Source organism: Lagopus leucura, unplaced genomic scaffold (genome assembly GCF_019238085.1).
Source record: "Lagopus leucura isolate 7727_CA_CO unplaced genomic scaffold, USGS_WTPT01 Super-Scaffold_100014, whole genome shotgun sequence".
Lineage (NCBI taxonomy): Eukaryota > Metazoa > Chordata > Aves > Galliformes > Phasianidae > Lagopus > Lagopus leucura.
The window spans coordinates 10,287,068-10,304,013 of NW_024962268.1; the positions used below are offsets into that span (position 1 = coordinate 10,287,068).

Consider the following 16,946-nt stretch of genomic DNA (forward strand, 5'->3'; position numbering starts at 1 on the left):
CTGGTACCCTTCTATGATGTTGTCTCTGGCTGGGTGGATAGGGGGAGAGCAGTGGATGTAGTCTACCTTGATTTCAGCAAGGCATTTGATACTGTCCCCCACGACATCCTTATAACAAAGCTGAGGAAGTGTGGGATAGATGAGTGGACAGTGAGGTGGGTTGAGAACTGGCTGACTGGCAGAGCACAGAGGGTCATTGTTGGTGGTGCAGAGTCCGGTTGGAGGCCTGTAACCAGCGGTGTTCCTCAGGGGTCTGTGCTGGGTCCGGTCTTGTTGAACATCTTCATCAATGACCTTGATGAGGGGATAATGGCCACCCTCAGCAAGTTTGCTGATGATACGAAGTTGGGAGGATTGGCTGACACGCCTGAAGGCTGTGTTGCCATTCAGCAAGACCTGGATAGGCTGGAGAGCTGGGCAGAAAAAAACCGAATGAGGTTTAACAAAGGCAAGTGTAGAGTCTTGCATCTGGGGAGGAATAATTCCATGCACCAGTACAGGTTGGGGGATGACCTGCTGGAGAGGAGCTCTGCGGAAAGGGACCTGGGTGTCCTGGTGGACGACAGGTTGGCCATGAGCCAGCAGTGTGCCCTTGTGGCCAAGAAGGCCAATGGCTTACTGGGGTGCATTAAAAAGAGTGTGGCCAGCAGGTCAAAGGAGGTGATCCTCCCCCTCTACTCTGCCCTGGTAAGACCTCATCTGGAGTACTACGTCCAGTTCTGGGCTCCCCAGTACAAAAAAGACAGGGATCTCTTGGAAAGAGTCCAGCGGAGGGCCACAAAGATGGTGAAGGGCCTGGAGCATCTCTTCTATGAAGAAAGGCTGAGTGAACTGGGTCTGTTCAGCCTTGAGAAAAGGAGACTGAGAGGGGACCTGATCCAGGTCTATAAATATCTAAGGTGTGGGGGGCAGAATGGCGAGGCCGGACTCTTTTCAGTGGTGAGTGGAGACAGGACAAGGGGAAACGTTTGGAAACTGCAGCATAGGAAGTTCCGCACAAACATGCGCAAGAACTTCTTTACGGTGAGGTGACGGAGCACTGGAACAGGCTGCCCAGGGAGGTGGTGGAGTCTCCTTCTCTGGAGATGTTCCAGACCTGCCTGGATGCCTACCTGTGTGACCTGGTGTAGGGAACCTGCTTTGGCAGGGGGGTTGGACTCTGGAGGTCCCTTCCAACCCCTACAATTCTGTGATTCTGTGATTCTGTGAAGGGTGATGGAACACTGGAACAGGTTGTGGAGATTGTGGAGTCATCTATGGAGATATTCAAGTCTGGCTGGATGCCTGCCTGTGCGACCTATTGTAGGGAACCTGCTGCAGCAGGGCTGTTGGAGTTATCTCTTAAGGTCCCTTGCAACCCCTGCGATTCTGTGATTCTGAGCTGGTGCTGTGTAATAGATTGAAGTTAACGTGCTGTGAAAACCTTGGCAGAGATCAGGCAAACTCTTAAACCTAATGTTTTTTCAAAGAGCTTTTTTTTCTACAATTTAACTACAATAATAACTTTTTATTTCAGAAATAGTGTTTTGGTTACTGCCGGGCTAGTCATAGTGGCTATTTTTAGCAAGTAATAGCTGCTATATACTTGATGGATTAAAAAAAAAAAAAACGTGTTTGTGAAATTCTCACAACTTTTGTTTCCTCATTAATTGTAGAAAGCTGAATAATTTTTCAACTAGCATAGTTTTAATGCTGTGTCAGATTATCTAGGAAAATAATTCTGGGTAAGAAACTAACAGTGTTTTCAAAATATTGATTTCAAAGACAAAAACTGACTTTTCATAATTCTTTTATTTTTGCTATTCTATTTCAGATTGTCTTGGCAACTAATATAGCAGAGACAGGTATTACAATACCAGATGTTGTCTTTGTAATTGATTCTGGGAGAACAAAAGAAAACAGGTGAGGGATTTCTTTTTTTTCCATCAGTAACACAACCGATATTTCTGTTAATGTTTACATGCTAGCATTGAGGGAGTTTTGTGGTATCCTTATTAACCTACAGATGAAAAACATAAGCTCATATAATGGTTTGCAATTTAGGTGCAAGATTGGGATGGAGATTTGGACTTTAAAATGATATGAAGAATAGTAAGGGGAGCTTTTTATGGACAAGAATCATTATGGTTAAGTACTGGTTTAGATGTAAAGCAAATCATTTTCATACTATCCCAGGTTTTAAGGGTTAATGTTTTTCTATCTTAAATGTGTAAATCTTTATAAGTATATGTGGGAATACAAGAAAGGTTATTCAGAGCAGCAGCTGTGAAGCAAGATAAAAAGCATGAGAAGGTGAGGCTGAGAATCAAGGATATCTCTAGAAGAAGAGAAAAGCAGAAGGAACAGCTCATGGTTCTGACTGGATAAGCAACTGTAATCACAGTTACAGAGCATTTGTGGAATACTTCGTTGACATAAAGGCAGATGGGAAAGTTGTACAGGAGGATGGGAAAGCTAAAAAATTGTGAATGTGTATAAGTTATGTGAGAACCCATAATAAACAATCTGGATTGTTCACATCTCAGTCCATGCCTTGTTGCCACAAGTATGAACCGATTCTAAACTGCGAGGGAGATGAAGTTGATAAACTAATGCTACATCTCTTTGCCAAATTATATACGTTTGTTCATCAGTTGTATCCAAGGTTCTATGACATGCAGTTTCCCCCAACTATGCTTAGTTTTCAAACTGAACATCATATTCTCAAGTAAGTACTAATAAATACAGTCTCAATAGACAGTTATTTTTAGTCAATTATAGAATATACATAAAAATTTTTAATTCTGAAATCTGAAGACTGGCACTTGCTTTATAATTTTTAAGGTATCATGAAAGCAGTCAGATGAGTTCCTTGGAGGAGACTTTTGTTAGCAAAGCTAGTGCTTTGCAACGCCAAGGAAGAGCTGGGCGTGTTAGGGATGGATTCTGCTTCCGAATGTACACAAGAGACAGGTACTGTACACTTGTTTTGGTAAATCACACAAATACCATTGTCTTTGTTCTGAGAAAAACAGAAGCTTCATTGAAGTTTATTTTTATTATGCAAACTCGAAAGTCATCTGTAAAACTGCAAGTAAGTTGAACAACTTCAATGAAGTGATAACTAGTGTCTTAATTTTAGTTTCCTTTTTTATAGTAAATCATACTCTTTACAACTGTAATGTGTTTTCTAACTTTCTTTTTTAAAGTGAAAGTAGAAACATGGTGTTATGGAACTTGAGGAATTGCTTGCTGCCATGCACCAAGTATATACAAATGTTGCCTCCTGAACACTGAATTTTTTTAATCTTGTCAGGCAGATCTGTAAGCTTCTGAAATGGTGTCTACGTGGATAAGAGAAAAAGACAAATTATGTGGCAGGTGATGTTAGTTTTACTGCGGTGGAATAACATATTTCCTGCCTCTCTGGAACAGAAGGGCCCTTACTTTACTGTAACTTTACCTTAACCTAAATTTCATTTGAATGCATTCTGAAATCATAAGTGAAATGTGCATTTTAACCACATACGACTTCCATTTTGATTTGAGAGCAATGCATTGTAAGAATTTGTTTTGAAAATTAGATCTTTACTGCCTTCTCTGCATTTTCACTAAAGCTCTGCCTTCCAGGATACCGTATGCCTTAATTTAATGAGCAGTCTATTCATGCGTTAAGATACATGACCGCAACACCTCCAAAAAGAATATTCTTGAAGAATGAGCATCTGAAACCTGAGGTTACAACTTGAATTCTAAAGCTAAACTGCATATCCTTGATTCTTTGTTTTTAACATTGCAGGTTTGAAAGTTTCATGGAGTATTCAGTTCCAGAAATATTACGTGTGCCTTTGGAAGAATTATGCCTTCACATTATGGTATGGTTTTAGTTCTGAAATTACTGACTTTGTTAGCTAAAAAGAGACTTGCTAAGACTGCCTTAATCTGGTTTAGTTAGCAGAGTTTTTCCCACCCTTGTGTCATGGGAAATCCAGAGCATGCTGAATGAGAGAGAATTGCATCTGATAGTACACCATTTAACCTCTAACTGAACACAAATTCAGTTAAATATCCTTTGAACTGATATCTGCTGAAATTCCATGCCCATTTCCCTCATCCTTAGTAAGTGCATGGGAAAACTAGTGCAGAAGAATGATTATTTTTCTCCCCACTTCCCCACTGTTTTATATCTGAGGATTGTATTGCCAAGCATTTGTAAGGTGCTTGTATTTAAAATGCTGGATTGTAGCAAACAGTTTCACTTTGGTTGCAAATTAGTGCCAAGATGTTGAATTCCGTCTATGCAGATTTGTCAGTCTGATGCTTACTTCTGACCACTGATAACACTCCTCTGATCACTCTTCATACCATAACTAATCTTTCTGGACAATGAGGTTATGTAAACGTAGTGTAGGGAGGCATCTTCATTCTTATAACCAAGAAATTGGTTAAGAGAAGAAGGAACATGGATTTTTGGCTGCAAGAATTTTTTCAGTTTCCTTTGTAGCTGCTGTAGAAGTTTGTTAAATTACTGTATTTGTTTTCACCTGGTAAAGTAGACTTTATTCTGAAATTTATGCCTATTTGCTCTGTAGAAATGCAACCTTGGCTCTCCTGAAGACTTCCTTTCCAGAGCATTAGATCCACCACAACCACAAGTAATTGGTAATGCAATGAACTTGTTAAGGAAAATAGGTGCTTGTCAGTTAAATGAGCCCAAACTGACTCCATTGGGCCAGCACCTCGCAGCCCTTCCTGTCAATGTGAAAATTGGCAAAATGCTTATATTTGGCGCTATATTTGGCTGCTTGGATCCTGTGGTAAGTAAACAAATATAGCCATGCTTACCTAAATTACTTGCATATTAATTTTTTTTTTTTTAGAAAATGTTAGCTGTTTAATCCAGTTTATTACAAAATGCTGAAAGGATTAAATATGAAGTTAAAATGTGTTATTTAAGGTGAAGAGATCTGAATATCCTGGAGGGAGAATATAATGTTAATGTTCGTAAACTCCAGTTGCCATTCATAGGAGAGTAGTCAAACTTGGATCTGTAGTTGTTAGTCGTGATGTTGGGGGGTATGATGCTTGTAGAAGAAGCTCTTGAATATGAGCAATACCAGTCTGGATTTGCTTGCAGCTGATGCAGGCTAACAGTGTTCTGATAGAAAGTTACTGCAAATTAACTTGACATGGTAATTTACGATGTGGGCACTGTGGTGTAGCTTACACTTTCAGCTAATCCTGGGTGCATGCAAATTGGAGACTGCATGAGTATGTTAGCTGCTGAAATCTGAAAATTGAAATTGATGTATAAATCAAAAGTTCTCCTGGTAACATTGTCTAATCTAAATCAGATGTTGTTCAATCTGTTGACTGTCACTATATCATACTGGATATTCCTGTCACGTGACAAGCTGTTTCATCTGAGTTTTGAGATTCAGTACTTAAGTTTTCATCAGTATATATTAGCATGTAAGTTGTCTTTTAATATAATTAAGGTAATCAGAAACTATTAAATACTAATGTAAAAGAAAATTTACAGTTATTTGTAAGGCACATCTGTAACATCACAGAACAATACTCTGAAATGTTTTATGCTTTATTAACTGCAGGCAACTTTGGCTGCTGTTATGACAGAAAAATCACCATTTACTACACCAATTGGTCGGAAAGATGAAGCAGATCTTGCAAAATCATCTATAGCACTGGCAGTCTCAGATCATATAACAATCTACAATGCTTACCTGGGGTAAGTGATGTTTTCTTGTTCTTATGACAAAACTAGTAACACAAGAAATGCGGTTCTGAAAACAGTCTTTATGAAGCACTTTCTTTTGAATGGTAGCACCTGAAGCTTTTCTCATGAGAATAACAATAGATTGTTAAACACGGAAACACAAAAGGATAATTTGCTTGTTACCATATTCTTTAAAATATGCTTGCTCGTGTACCATTGGCATACTTGTTTTTTTTATCCTATGTTTAAAGTTATTGTTTTTTTTTTTTTTTTTGTCTTTGTGCTGTGTTGATCTGAATATTGAGTATTATAGTGTAGATATGGAAGGAGTATTATTGTACTGTCCTTTTTGGTGTAATAAGATGGATTTTTTCCTTAGGTGGAAAAAGGCTCGGCAAGAAGGAGGACATCGTGCTGAAATGACTTACTGTCGAAGAAATTTCCTAAATAGAACTTCACTTTTAACTCTGGAGGTACATGAAATAATTACATTCTGCACCTGATTCCTATGGAAACATCCTACCCTTTTTAAATGATAATGTATCACAACTTACATGGGTCACTGTGAAAGTAATGCTTCCTATTCATTTTCATGGAAATGAGAACAGATACAAAAAGCCCAATAACACTATTTGATATAGCAAATTCTCAGCTACAAAACACTATTTTTTAACATACTCCATTGCTAGCTGTGTGTTTCCACCTGTTATGTACATACGACAGCCTGTCTTCTGTGCTTGTAAAGATCTCTTACAGTGGAGATAACCCACTGTCACCATTACTGAAATTCACCACACAGTGCCTCGCTGTGCTCACATTCGCTGTCTGGACTCCATAAGTGTTCAGCAAGCACTGATGAATGTCAGTGAGTGTAACTTTCCCACGTGGAGGAGTTCAGTGACGCACCTTTTCTTCATCTGCACTTCCATGTCAGTTTTGCAGTTACTCATGTTGGGAAAATTCATCTTTATTTCCATCAGAAAGTAAAAATTTATGAATTAAAATAGTAACACTATCTGATTCTTAGATGAGATCTGTCACTCAGTTTGAAAGATAAAGCACAGTCATACTTAAATAACCTCTTAAGGATAGATTTCAATATGTACCTGTTTCAAATTTAGAATTTTACTATTTTACTAATTTCAGGATGTGAAGCAAGAACTCATAAAGGTGGTCAGAGCAGCAGGGTTCACAGCACCTACAACTCAGCATCGATGGGATGGAAATGGAGCCACACAATCCCTGTCTCTCCATGAAATTGCTCTTCTTAAAGCTGTACTCACTGCAGGGCTGTATGACAATGTAGGAAAAATAATATATACAAAATCTGTGGACATCACAGAGAAGCTGGCATGCCTGGTAGAAACTGCTCAGGGTAAAGCACAAGTGCATCCCTCCTCAGTAAATCGAGACTTACAGATATATGGATGGCTTCTTTACCAGGAGAAGGTAATGTCGTGGCTCTATCAAAGAGTTAGCTAGAAAAACAGTGAATGTAGCTGATAGTGTGAAAGTGGCATTGCACCTCTAAGGTTAAATAACATACACTAATGTAAAATATATGGGAATATCTGGTTCATCTTTAGGAGTCCTTGATAATATCTAACATTCCCAATGTCGGTTTTTCTGGGAACAGTGAAACAAACAAAACTGACTCTTCTGTGTGAAAGTGCCCCCTTCTTGTTTCAGTTCTTACTTCCCATTTTGGAGAAGCTCCAAAGCCAGAGGTAACATATAACATTTATCACAGCCTTAACCAGAAGAGAGACATGAAATTTAAGTTTTAAACAAGGAAGTTGTAGCACTGAACCGATTTCCTGGTCACTCAAAGTGGGTTAGATGTTATGTCTTCTGTAGTATGGAGGAGGTAAATTGCCAACAACTATTGTGTACAATAATTTGTTTTGATTGGGTTGTTAAAGAAAAAGTAAGTACTTAAGTTTGATTATGTAGATCTTAGGGATTTCTGTTTGCTTGGTTTTAATTCTCGTGTTTGTTTATAAACAGGTGAGGTATGCAAAAGTGTACTTGAGAGAGACCACTCTGATATCACCCTTTCCCATTTTGCTTTTTGGTGGGGATATAGAAGTCCAGCATCGGGAGCGTCTCCTGACAGTTGATGGCTGGATCCATTTTCAGGTGTGCTGGAGTGGTGACTACTTTTTATGGTTCCATTGGCTTCTGTGTTACACAGTTAATCTTCACTCTTGAAGTCCTGCTTTTGAATACTGCTTATGTAGGTTGAAGGGAGGGAAGGAAAGGAGAGGACTTAAGAGAATTATGGGAAAATTTGTGTGTAGTGAAATCTTAACAGCTAGCAGGGGAAGGAGGTCTAATAATGTGTAGCTTACTACAAATCAGTTCCCCCTCTTCAGGAATAAAGTCAGTGTTGGTAGAGAAGGTATTTGAATTAGAAACTAAACCTTGCTTCCATGGAGCAAATGTGTGCCCTTCTGTGCAGTTTTGCTAGTATGTGGGTACCTATTTATCCTTGAAACACTACTGATTTTATTTTTTGTTGCTGAAAGAAAAAAAAAAATCCAAATGGAAAACACCTGTTTGCTTGATTTGGGATGGATTTATCTTCCAAATTTAAGATTTATTTGGGAATGGAAAAACTGAATGCATTTTCTTATTATATTTTTGTAGACAAACTGAAACAAGTCACATGCCAAAATCCTCTGCATCCTGTTAAGTGGCAAACATTAGTTACTTGATTACAACATTCAGTGCTCCTGTGGGCACTGTGCTACACTCAAAGAAATCTATAAACCGCAAATGCTTTCAGCTTAAACTGGGGGCGGCCCGGGGAAAAAAAAAAAAAAAAAAAAAAAAAAAAAAAAGGAGGCTATGGGTATCAATTAATAAATTCATTGTATGCTGGTTGTTATGTTTGATACGTATGTTCTGCTGTTCTTCAGACTGTGATGCTACAAACAACAGCTGCAAACAGATTAGAGGGCATAGTGTAAGCCTAGTTACTTCATGGATATGCTATCCATACACTTAAAACTATGCATGTGCTGAATGTTTATAGGAATATTGTTATAAACTTCTGTGTACGTGAGGTAGTCCTTTTTATCTGAGTTTTTGCATAGAATACTTTTGGCAGTAGTGTGAATATTTGTCTTCTCTGTTCTTTATAGGCTCCTGTAAAGATTGCAGTAATTTTCAAACAACTGAGAGTTCTCATAGAGTCTGTCTTACAGAAGAAACTTGAAAATCCTAAAATGTCACTTGAAGGTAACTTTATTATTGCATTGCTGTTACAATATTTACTAAATGGACCTTGTGGCAGATCTGATAAAGGATTAGTACTCTACACCTTCAACAGGATTAGTGTAACATGAACATAATTTCATTATCTTCAGAGAAATTCAAAAGTTCAGTATAGTTCCTACATCTTATTAAGCTCATCCAAAGATGCGTGGTGATCTGCACAACTGTTATTTTAAACATCTCATATCAAGATGGTGGTAGTACATGGTGAAAAATATAAAAGAAAAATTAAATGACATGTGTTGGATGAATTTTAAATGTTATGTGAGTTATCTCACAATTCAGGGTAACAGGGTGAAATTGCATTTCTGCTCCCTGAAATTAGGGATGGAGGAGCACAGCTGAAGTTTTGGAATACTAGCAGTTCAGAAGAATGCTGTAGATGAGGAGTAAGTGAGGTGCAGTATGCTAATGCATCTGGAGTAGCACAGTCATTTTCTCAATTTCTTTTGTGAAATACTGAAATGACTATCACCATCAGCTCATGGCACACTTTTTTTTTTTTTTTTTAAACAAACTTGCTAATTGCATCCTGTGGACAGAATTTGCTGGCCTTACATTAGAGTCCACCATAACCAAAAAAAAATCAAAAATTTTCTTCAGCTTTCTGTGATAGCTAGATTCATCTTCTGATTTTCTTGATTTTTTTTTTTTTTTTTTTTTTTTCGGGGGGGGGGGGGGAATCTGTTTTTAAGCTTGTTTTTTGCTTACTGTTGTGTTTGTGTTTTCTTTCCTAGATGATAAGGTTTTACACATCATCAAAGAACTGATAAAAACAGAAAACAGTAACTGAAACTGGACTTAAGTAAGAATCCAGAGCTTTGGTAATGCCGGGAGAAATGCACACTCCAACACTAAATGAAAGTATTTAAATGATTAGTTTGGTTAATGCCAGTTACGATGTGGGAAGACTGCATGATTTCTTCATAGAACTTACATTTCTGTATCATCTTTAAAGATGAATGTGTACAGATTAATAAGTTTATCCTTTTATGCCAGCGCCATTTATCAGAATGTATGAATGATCATGGAATCACAGAGTGGCTTTGGTTGGAAGGGACTTTAGAGATACCTAGTTCCAACTCCCCTACTGTGGGCAGGGTTGCCACAAGTTTGATCTGACTGTCCAGAGCCCTGCTTCATCCAGCTAGGAATGAGGCATTCGCAGCTTCTCTGGGCAGCCCGTTGCAGTGCCTCATCACCCTCTGAGTAAAGAATTTCCTCCTAGATTCCCTCTAATCTAAATCTCATTTTAGTGTAAAAACCATTCTCCGCTGTCCTGTCATTATCAAACTGTGTTTAAAAAAGAAAAATTGATTTCCCTCCTGTTTATAACTTCCCTTTAAGTACTGGAAGGCTGCAGTGAGATCTCTGCAGACCCTTCTCTGTTTAACTCCTTCAACATTTATTTGTGGGAAGGTGCTCCATTCCCCTTATCTTCATGGCTCTCCTTTGGGTCTGCTCCAACATTTTCATGTCTTTTTGCTGCTGGGGGCTCCAGACCTGGATGCAGTACTGTAGGTGATGCCTTACAAGGGCAGAGCAGGGACAATAACCTCCCTCACCCTGAGGGCCACCCCTCTTCTAATGCAGCCCAGGATACAGTTGGCCTTGTCTGCAAGTGTACACTGCTGGCTTGCCTCAAACTTTTCAACCACAAGAACCCCTGAGTCCTTTTCTTTCTTTTTTTTTTTTTTTTTTTTTTTTCAGGGTTGATCTTGATGAGTTCTTCTCCCAGTCAGTGTACGTGTTCAGGGGAATCCCAGACTAGGTGTAGTACCTTGCATTTGTTGAACTTGCTGATTTCCTGCCTCCTTGGTTTGATTTTGTATGCTTGGGGATGGAGAGCTCTTGCACACTCAAAAAAGCATTCTTAAAAACTGCTCTCTCTCTTCCTTTCCTTTGCCCTAAGGACAGCTTAGGGACAGGGGATTCCCATAGCATCCCATCCAGTAATTCCTTAAACAGATGGAATCTTGACTCTGTTCTTTGTCAGGCTGACATTCCTTAAGATCACAAACTCAACCAGGGCATGGTTGCTACAGCCCAGAACATCCTTCACTCTTATTTAATGATATTCTCGCATTGGTGAGCACCTAGTGGCACACCTAGTGGTAGTGCTTCTCCTCTCATTGGTTTGTCTAATACTTGGACGAGGAAGTTATCCTCTGAAGCAAGAAGACTTTGTCAACATACTTTTGATGAGGCAGCCTAATGTCCTTTATTCCATTCCTGAATTTTTGCCCACAACCTCAACCTGAACCTGGCTGTTTCTAACAGGCAATTTCTTGTAGTCTATCCATTTGTTAAGAGGGCATCTCCCCTCCCTTCCTTCCTTGTCTATATCTTCTAAAACTCTTGTAGCTCCTAAACTGCATTGTTCCAATTGTGCAGTTTATCCCACTGCATTTCCATGGTAGCAATCCGGTCATAGTCTTCTAGTTATGGCACAGCTTCCATCTTCTCCTGCTTGTTTCCCATGCTGCATGTTTTGGTATAGATGCACTTCAGCTGGGCTACCAGTCACATTACTTTCTTAGAGAAGCCCTACTCAATTCCTTTAGGACAAATTTGAGTTTTTTCACTGCTTCTTCCTAGACTGACAGTGTACTTTGGGTCCTCCCTGTTACTCAAAACTGCATTCACTTCCGCTGTTGAATCTAGTTTAAAGCTCTGTTAGCAAATCCAGCCAGCATGCTGCGCACAATATTCTTGCCCCACGTGTTCAGTTGTGTCCCATCCAATATCTACATTCTCTGTCCCTTTAAGGTGTGACTGAGATCAGAGAACCCAAAGCCCTGAGTGTGACACCTTCCACACAGCCGCTCATTCACCTGGTCAGTTCACCTCCTTCCCAGTCTCCAAACAGGAGATGAGTGGTGAAAGCAGGTTCTTTTATATAAAAATGTCTGTGGCCAACTCCAGCTTTCTTTGCTTCTGTTGTACTGATCATACCATTAATGATGCAGACTGTACTAGTAATTCAAAACTGGGTCTTGAATCTCAGTAGGGTAGTGCTTAGTAGATATATGCAAACAGAACACAGCTATTTCATATGTTGGTTCTGCAAGTTTTTTTTAAGCTATGAATATATGGTATTAAATCAACATGTCTTACAGATATCATCTTTTCTGTATGGCTTACAATTTTAAAAAATGCTGTAACAAGAAGATAGTGTACCACGTTCAGATGCAGGGCTTAGCCAGATGTAGTGACCACCAGCCCATCTCTTTCCTTTGTGTTTCTCACACTTGTTCTTACCATTCACCTGCAAGAATTCCTGCCTTTGGCCTGTCTCTGGGGGCGGTGGGATAAGTTTTGCTTTCCCACAAGCCCTCTTATCTTGTAATGATCTTTATATATAGTCTCACAAGCCCCTTTAAATGTCACAATGCTCATTACGACTGAGTTTATCTCTTCTTGATTAATAAAGTTCAGGCTGACTCCCTTCAGTGCTATATTGGAGCAGATCATTAAATGGCTGAAAAAAAAAAATGGCTGAAGACCACAGGTCTTCATTAGTCTGCTAGCTTGTTCCTTAATTTTTGTGCATCTGCGTGTTTAACTCCATAGAATCGTAGAATATGAAAAATTCAAACCCCATGTCTGGGAGCGTTGTCCAGACGCAATTTGAACTCGGTCAGCTTGGTGCCATGACCACTGCCCTGAGCAGCCTCCAGGACCTCATTGCCCTGTGGGAGGAGCCTTTTCCTAATCCCCAACCCGACTCTCCCCTAACAGAAATTGTTTTGTTTTTCTTGCTTTCATACTGAATAGTCCTTAACCAGATAACATAGTGAAACAGATCCTCTTACACTGTTTACAACAATGAAGTGAGAATTTCAGATAAGGATCTCAGCTATTAGAGTAAAGAAACTGTTACCTTTCACCATGCAGCAGTTGCACTCTGAGCAGGAACCCTGCACGTGCAGACAGTTGCATAGTGCAGAAGATTTATTTCATTTGAGAAGTACAGGTTCCATGCAGCGAGTTAGTGGTGTCTTCCTTTTTAAGGAGCTAATGAGGAAAGTATATGATCTTCAGAGAGACCAAGGAAAATACACAGAAATAACCTGTTAGATGATGATAGAACTGGTAGTGCTGTGCTAAAGGGAAACCATGGGATACTGATAAACTGATCTGTGAACAGTAACTTATACTCCATTCTGGAAAAAGGCAAGTCATAGTGCTTTCCTAGGGCCTCTGAGGTAAAAGTAATCAATCTGCTATCCTTTATGAATTGTGATAACCTAATAGTGTTGCAGCTTTCCTGGAAAAGACAGGGAGTGCATTATTTTTAATTGTGAAGTCTACAACACTTACATAAGTACTTCTAATTGCTTAAGGTTTGATCTTCATGCCTCAATTTTGCACTCTGTTTCTTACATGCATTCTTTTCTGTAGTAAAAGTGTAGATACAAAAAAAAAAAAACAACCTATAAATTGCATTCTTGGAAGATAAAGTTAAATTTTCATCCCAGATAGCAAAATGTCAAGCAAGTGATTTCCTGGATTTTGTTCTGGTTTAAATCTTTTATTTCTCTCCTTTGGAAATGTGAATTGGAGATATATTTCAGTAGTTGGACAACTGTTAAACTCCTCTTTCTTTTGGGTTTGAATTTCAAATGTCAATTGGTATCTTAAAATGACTAAATCTCAGTAAGACTGGTATTTGTCCTTGAGATTTTTCTCCTTTATTTAATCGTGGTGAATATAGACTTTTAATTCCATTTATGTATGGTAATGTTGAAGCTGACAGGAATTCTTTGCGTTTCCCCAGCATGCCCTGCTTTGTAATCTCTTTCTGTTGTTAATACAGAGACTTATTGTAATAACTAAGGAATTGGTGACTGCATCTGGAGTGATCAGCAGTCTCTGCAAAACAGATGAAACAGGTCAAACTGTGGTATTGCAGATAAATATCTTAAAATTTAATGGGGATTTAAAAAAAAAAAGATCACAGTGGCTTTCTGCATATGCAGAGTATGCTTTGTGCCTGTGCTCTTCTGAATGGATGAATTTTCTTTTTGTTCCATGTATTTAATAAATACTTTTACTACGTTGTTGTTGTTTTCCCTCAAAGCATTAGTCAGACTGTCACGGAGTGTCATGGTTCTATGCATAGAACCATGACAGGAGTTAACCGGATCAATCTGTGTATGTTTCCTTCTCTTCTGAGAACCGGGTTTCTGGAATTCAGAACTGCAGTATTAACTCTTTAATTCCCTGTGCTTTACATGATGTTATGATGTGGATTACTGACAAAAAACAAAACTCCATGACATTCCACATCACTATATCATGCTAAATATATATACATATATACAAACAAGCAATAATTAAAATGCATTACATATGTGGCTCTGGAATTACTGACTACACTCCCCCACCATCAAATTCCCTTGTGCTACACACTGGACATCCCCATTCTTCTCCATCACCCACCAAGTGGACCAAGGTCCCTAAGCAAAACAGTTCCAGGGAGAAGTTTGCCCTTCCCAGAGGCTGGAAGGACCCAACTGCTTTTCCCAGCATGTTCTTTACATGTACTACAGGGACCTTATCTCCCTGCATAGTGGGTAGGGAGCTGGATTAGGCAGGACCATCACAACAGATCCTCAAGTGTTGACCAACCAGGTGGCTTCTGCCAAATGCTTCTCCCAGTGCTTGAATGTTCTGCCACTGGTTGCTTTCAACATGGTTTTTAACTGCCCATTGTATCATTCAATTTTACCAGAAGCTGGTGCATGGTAGGGAATGCGATAAATCCATTCAATGCCATGATCTTTGGCCCAAATATTTACAAGAGAGTTTTTGAAATGAGTCCCATTGTCAGACTTAATTCTTTCTGGAGTGCCATGTCACTATAGGATTTGCCTCTCCAGGCCTAATACGGTGTTTTAGGCAGTAGCATGGGGTACTGCACTTTGCAAGCCACCAGTGGTTGCCTCCACCATAGTAAGCACATAATGCTTACCATTGTGAGATCGTGGCAAGGTGATATAATCAACCTGCCATGCCTCCCCATATTTGTACTTTTGCCATCGCCCTTCCCCCCAGAGAGGTTTCATCCTCTTGGCTTGTTTAATTGTGGCGCATGTGTCACAGTCATGGATAACCTGTGCAATAGCATCCACAGTGAAGTCCACCTCTCTGTCTCTAGCCCATTTGTATGTTGCATCTCTTCCATGATGGCCCGAGGTCTCGGGCCCACTGAGCTAGAAATAATTCACCCTTGTTCTGCCAATCCAGGTCTATTTGAGCCACCTCAATTTTGGCAGCTCGGTCTACCTGATGGTTGTTTTGCTGTTCTTCAGTAGCCCTGCCCTTGGGCACATGAGCATCTGCGTGGTACACCTTTGCAGCCATATCCTTTATTCAGGCAGCAATATCTTTCCACAGTTCAGCAGCGCAAATAGGTTCACTCTTCTGTTGCCAGTTGATTTGTTCCAACTGCTGCAACCACCCCCATAAGGCATTTGCCACCATCCATGAGTCAGTGTAAAGATAGAGCATTGGCCACCTCTCCCGCTCAGCGACATCTAAGGCCAGTTGGACAGCCTTTACCTCTGCAAATTGGCTTGATTCTCCTTTCCCTTCAGTGGCCTCTGCAACTTGTCGTGTGGGGCTCCACACAGCAGATTTCCATCTGCGATGCTTTCCCACAGTACAACGTGATCCATCTGTGAACAGCAAATTTCATTTTCTGGTAGTTCATTGTATAGTGGGGCTGCTTTAGCTCACAACACCTCTTCTGCAGGTGGTGTTCCAAATTTTTTACCTTCAGGCCAGTCCATGATGACCTCTAGGATTCCTGGACGGCTGAGGTTCCCCATCTGCGCTCGCTGTGTAATCAACGCAACCCACTTACTCCAAGTGGCATCAGTAGCATGATGGGTGGAGGGACCCTTTCCTTTAAACATCCAGTTCAGCACTGGCAGTCGAGGTGCCAGGAGGTGCTGTGTTTCAGTACCGACTACTTCAGAAGCAGCCCGAACCCCCTCATATGCAGCTAAGATCTCCTTTTCAGTTGGAGTGTAGCACTCTCCTGACCTGTATGCTCTACTCCAAAACCCCAGGGGTCGGCCTCGGCTCATTCCTGAGGCTCTGCCACAAACTCCAAGTGGGACCTTTCTCTCCAGCAGCAGTGTAGAGGATGTTCTTTACATTCTGTCCCATCCATACTGGTCCCAGGGACATGATTTGGGCTATCTCCTGTTTGATTTGCTCAAATGCCTGCTGCTGGTCAGAACCCTATGCAAAATTATTATTATTCTGTGTCACCTGATAAAGGGAGCTTACAATGAAGCTATAGTTTGGAACATGCATTCTCCAAAAGCCCACTATGCCCAGAAAAGATTGTGTCCCTTTCTTGCTAGTGCATGGAGACATTGCAGTGATTTTGTCAGTCACATCTGCTGGGATGTGACAAAACCCATCTTACCATTATATTCTCAGGAACTGGATTTCCTGGGCAGGTCCTTTCACTTTGCTTCACTTAATAGTGGAACCACCATGCAGAAGAATTTGGATTATTCACTCTCCTTCCTTGAAAACTACCTCTGATGTATCTCCCTGCACAATGATATCACCAATATACTCCAGGTGCTCAGGAGCACCACCCTATTCTAATGGAGTTTGGATCAACCCATGGCAAATGGTTGGGCTGTGTTTCCACCCCTGGGGCAAATGGTTCCAAGTATACTGAACGCCCCTCCAGATGAAAGCAAACTGTGGCCTGCATTCTGTAGCCAAAGGAATGGAGAAGAAGGCATTGTCAATGTCCATGGTGACATGCTGTATGGCTGCTTTTGACTCCAGTTCATACTGGAATTCTAACATATCTGGCGCAGCAGCACTCAGTGGGGGTGTGACCTCATTCAGGCCACGGTAGTCCACCGTCAGCCTCCATTCTCCACTGGCTTTACGCACTGACCATATCATAGAATCA

The 16,946-nt window shown here is 40.2% G+C and overlaps 1 protein-coding gene across 1 annotated transcript in view; it reads left to right on the forward strand.

The window, feature by feature from the left end:
• Positions 1-14,059, forward strand: part of DHX29 (DExH-box helicase 29) — a 29,325-nt gene extending 15,266 nt beyond the window's left edge. The window contains exons 18-27 of the mRNA XM_042875310.1: positions 1,814-1,902; positions 2,824-2,952; positions 3,779-3,854; positions 4,572-4,796; positions 5,592-5,728; positions 6,096-6,189; positions 6,863-7,165; positions 7,724-7,855; positions 8,863-8,959; positions 9,733-14,059. Of these exons, the coding sequence (XP_042731244.1) occupies positions 1,814-1,902; positions 2,824-2,952; positions 3,779-3,854; positions 4,572-4,796; positions 5,592-5,728; positions 6,096-6,189; positions 6,863-7,165; positions 7,724-7,855; positions 8,863-8,959; positions 9,733-9,788 (1,338 nt within the window). The 3' untranslated portion in view covers positions 9,789-14,059. The remainder of the gene's footprint in view (positions 1-1,813; positions 1,903-2,823; positions 2,953-3,778; positions 3,855-4,571; positions 4,797-5,591; positions 5,729-6,095; positions 6,190-6,862; positions 7,166-7,723; positions 7,856-8,862; positions 8,960-9,732) is intronic.
• Positions 14,060-16,946: the final 2,887 nt, after the last annotated feature.